Genomic DNA, 4,272 nt, shown 5'->3' on the forward strand with positions numbered 1-4,272 from the left:
GTTGCTTAGAGGACCTACCAGTGTATTCTATACCAACTGTTGTTTAGAGGACCTACCAGTGTATTCTATACCAACTGTTGTTTAGAGGACCTACAAGTGTGTTCTGTACCAACTGTTCTTTAGAGGACCTACCAGTGTGTTCTGTACCAACTGTTGAACAGAACGCACTGGTAGGTCCTCTAAACAACAGTTGTTATAGAACCCACTGGTAGGTCCTCTAAACAACAGTTGGTACAGAACACACTCTTAGGTCCTCTAAACAACAGTTGGTACAGAACACACTGGTAGGTCCTCTAAACAACAGTTGGTACAGAACTCACTGGTAGGTCCTCTAAACAACAGTTGGTACAGAACAAACTGGTAGGTCCTCTAAACAACAGTTGGTACAGAACACACTCGTAGGTCCTCTAAACAACAGTTGGTTCAGAACTCACTGGTAGGTCCTCTAAACAACAGTTGGTACAGAACTCACTGGAAGGTCCTCTAAACAACAGTTACTACAAGATGAATCATTGTGGTTCCATAAACAACAGTTGGTATAGAACACACTGGTAGGTCCTCTAAACAACAGTTGGTCCAGAACACACTGGTAGGTCCTCTAAACAACAGTTGGTACAGAACAAACTGGAATGTCCTCTAAACAACAGTTGGTACAGAACACACTTGTAGGTCCTCTAAACAACAGTTGGTACAGAACATATGGAAGGTCCTCTAAACAAGAGTTGGTACAGAACACACTTGTGGGTCCTCTAAGATGTTTCTTTAAATATGAAATATATTGTTTGAATGTTGCCTAAACACATCATAACAATAAGTGTGCAATTATGTTTTTATAAATATTAAATAAATTGTTTGAATGTTGCCTGAACACATCATAGCAATAAGTGTACAATAGTAGCCATCCAAATCAGGTTTCTTTAAATATGAAATAAGTTGTTTGAATGTTGCCTGAACACATCATAACAATAAGATGTGTTAGTTAGGTTTTGTTTGGACATATTACAATAAGATTTGTTGGTTAGGTTCCATCTGGAGGTATTAAAATAAAATTGTAATTTGTTGGTTTAAGTGCCATGTATTCTTAAGCTGTAAGCTGCTATTGTAGGTGTTATCTGTCATGAAACCCTTGATAGTCATTATTCCAGGTGTCAAGGGTCCTTTATCATAACTAAGCTGCTATTGTAGGTGTTAGATATCATGATTCCTATGTTAGCCATTATTCCAGGTGTCAAGGGTCCTTTACCATAAGTAAGCTGCTATTGTAGGTGTTAGATATCATGATTCCTATGTTAGCCATTATTCCAGGTGTCAAGTATCCTTTACCCTATGTAAGCTGCTACTGTAGGTGTTAGATATCATGATTTTTATGTTAGCCATTATTCCATGTGTGTCATGGATCCTTTACCGTAAGTAAGCTGCTATTGTAGGTGTTAGATATCATGATTCCTTTGATAGCCATTATTCCAGGTGTGTCATGGATCCTTTACCCTACATAAGCTGCTATTGTAAATGTTAGATATCATGATTCCTATGTTCGCCATTATTCCATGTGTGTCATGGATCCTTTACCCTACATAAGCTGCTATTGTAAATGTTAGATATCATGATTCCCTTGATAGCCATTATTCCATGTGTGTCATGGATCCTTTACCGTAAGTAAGCTGCTATTGTAGGTGTTAGATATCATGATTACCTTGATAGCCATTATTCCATGTGTCAAAGATTCTTCATCCTACCTAAACTTCCATTCGTTAAGCCTACATGATGTTCTATGACATTAACTTTCTGAAAGTCGTTAAAATAAATGTTTTAAAAGTGTTCTATTTGTTTTGCTTGTTATTGTTTCTTGCAAAAGAGGATGTGATTTCATAAAACTAAAAGATCACTCTACACATGTTTCTTCTCTTTAGGGACTCTGATGGGAATTACTAACGCATTTGGGAATATCAGTGGTTTTCTTGCTCCTTATTTTGTTGGAGTTTTAACACAGGAAAATGTGAGTATAAAAAAAATACAAAGAAAACGTTATGTAGAATTTGATGTACTGACTGTACTTAGGCCACCTAAGTTAACCTTGCTTCTTTTTAATGTAATACATTAAAAAGTCTGACTCGTGATATTGTGTTATATAGCGTTGGTGAGTATTAATAAAACGTTTATAGAATTTGACATGCCTACTGAATGACATTTTGTGTCAACTGTTTTATAGTGTTGGTGAGTATTAATAAAACGTTTATAGAATTTGACATGCCTACTGAATGACATTTTGTGTCAACTGTTTTATAGTGTTGGTGAGTATTAATAAAATGTTTATAGAATTTGACATGCCTGCTGAATGACATTTTGTGTCAACTGTTTTACAGTTTTAATTTTGTTCATGCACCTTACATACTATGAAATAACTTCAGTTTTACAATTTTTAATATAAAAATGTTACTGGAGTTTCAAGGATAGACTACAGAATGGGATTGAAAAATGAACCTTATTATGATATTAGAATTATTGGAAGTTATACAATACACTTAAAAGTTGTCATAAGTAATCCACTAACTGAATGTTGATGAGGGTTACCATTTCAGGTAACCAGATGTACACTAATACTGTTGTCATAAGTAGTCCACTAACTGAATGTTGATGAGGGTTACCATTTCAGGTAACCAGATGTACTCTAATACTGTTGTCATAAGTAGTCCACTAACTGAATGTTGATGAGGGTTACCATTTCAGGTAACCAGATGTACTCTAATACTGTTGTCATAAGTAGTCCACTAACTGAATGTTGATGAGGATTACCATTTCAGGTAACCAGATGTACTCTAATACTGTTGTCATAAGTACTCCACTAACTGAATGTTGATGAGGGTTACCATTTCAGGTAACCAGATGTACTCTAATACTGTTGTCATAAGTAGTCCACTAACTGAATGTTGATGAGGGTTACCATTTCAGGTAACCAGATGTACTCTAATACTGTTGTCATAAGTAGTCCACTAACTTAATGTATACAATATAGATGATTGATTACTTTGGTAAACATGTTTTGAGATGCACTGTATATCTTTTTCTACTTTGATATTAATTGAACATTATAAAGGTTTTAAAAAAAAGAAGATTACTTCATGTTTTATTTCAGGAAACTCTCTACCGATGGACTCTAGTGTTTTCCAGTTCTATAGGATTCTATATTGTGACTAACTTACTCTTTGTGGTATTTGGTTCTGCAGAACTTCAACACTGGGGTGTAGCTTCAAACCCAGAAAACAAAGAAATGGATAAAATTCCCAGTTCAGCAACAAATTAGCCAGATTAATAATAATTAACTTTTCAGTGACAAACCAGCTCAGTTTGATAACTAAACAGTTCAGCACAAACTATTCATGTAAACAGTTTATACAAGAAATGCATACAAGTTTTCTTAGTATTAAAAAATACACACTTATTATTTTATTTACATGTTTCATAAGTAAGCACATAGAGATTTCTTTAATAGAACATACAGGTCTAAACAGTGACTGGTACAAAACCATAAGTACAGAATCTTTAAGTAACAGTTCATACAAATAAGCAAGTTGTATGAGTAGAAACCATAAATAGTAATTGGTACAAGAAAACACATGAACAACAGTTTGTACAAGATGAATCATTGTGGTTCCATAAACAACAGTTGGTACAGAACACACTGGTAGGTCCTCTAAACGACAGTTGGTACAGTACACACCGGTATGTCCTCTAAACAACAGTTTTTACAAAATGAAACATTGTTTTTCCATAAACAACAGTTGGTATAGAACACATTGGTAGATCCTCTAAACAACAGTTGGTACAGAACACATTGGTAGGTCCTCTAAACAACAGTTGGAACAGAACGCACTGGTAGGTCCTCTAAACAACAGTTGGTACAGAACAAACTGGTAGGACCTCTAAACAACAGTTGGTACAGAACACACTCGTAGGTCCTCTAAACAACAGTTGGGATTTGGATGGCTACTATTGTACACTTATTGTTATGATGTGTTCAGGCAACATTCAAACAATTTATTTCATATTTAAAGAAACTTGATTTGGATGGCTACTATTGTACACTTATTGTTATGATGTGTTCAGGCAACATTCAAACAACTTATTTCATATTTATAAAAACCTAATTGCACACTTATTGTTATGATGTGTTTAGGCAACATTCAAACAATATATTTCATATTTATAAAAACCTAATTGCACACTTATTGTTATGATGTGTTTAGGCAACATTCAAACAATATATTTCATATT

General features: G+C 34.5%; 1 protein-coding gene across 1 annotated transcript in view; it reads left to right on the top strand.

The window, feature by feature from the left end:
- Positions 1 to 3,619, top strand: part of LOC106476115 (putative inorganic phosphate cotransporter) — a 9,459-nt gene extending 5,840 nt beyond the window's left edge. Inside the window, exons 5-6 of the mRNA XM_022380067.1 lie at positions 1,911 to 1,996; positions 3,134 to 3,619. Of these exons, the coding sequence (XP_022235775.1) occupies positions 1,911 to 1,996; positions 3,134 to 3,301 (254 nt within the window). The 3' untranslated portion in view covers positions 3,302 to 3,619. The remainder of the gene's footprint in view (positions 1 to 1,910; positions 1,997 to 3,133) is intronic.
- The last annotated feature ends 653 nt before the right edge of the window (positions 3,620 to 4,272 follow it).

Source organism: Limulus polyphemus, unplaced genomic scaffold, assembly GCF_000517525.1.
Source record: "Limulus polyphemus unplaced genomic scaffold, Limulus_polyphemus-2.1.2 Scaffold9835, whole genome shotgun sequence".
Lineage (NCBI taxonomy): Eukaryota > Metazoa > Arthropoda > Merostomata > Xiphosura > Limulidae > Limulus > Limulus polyphemus.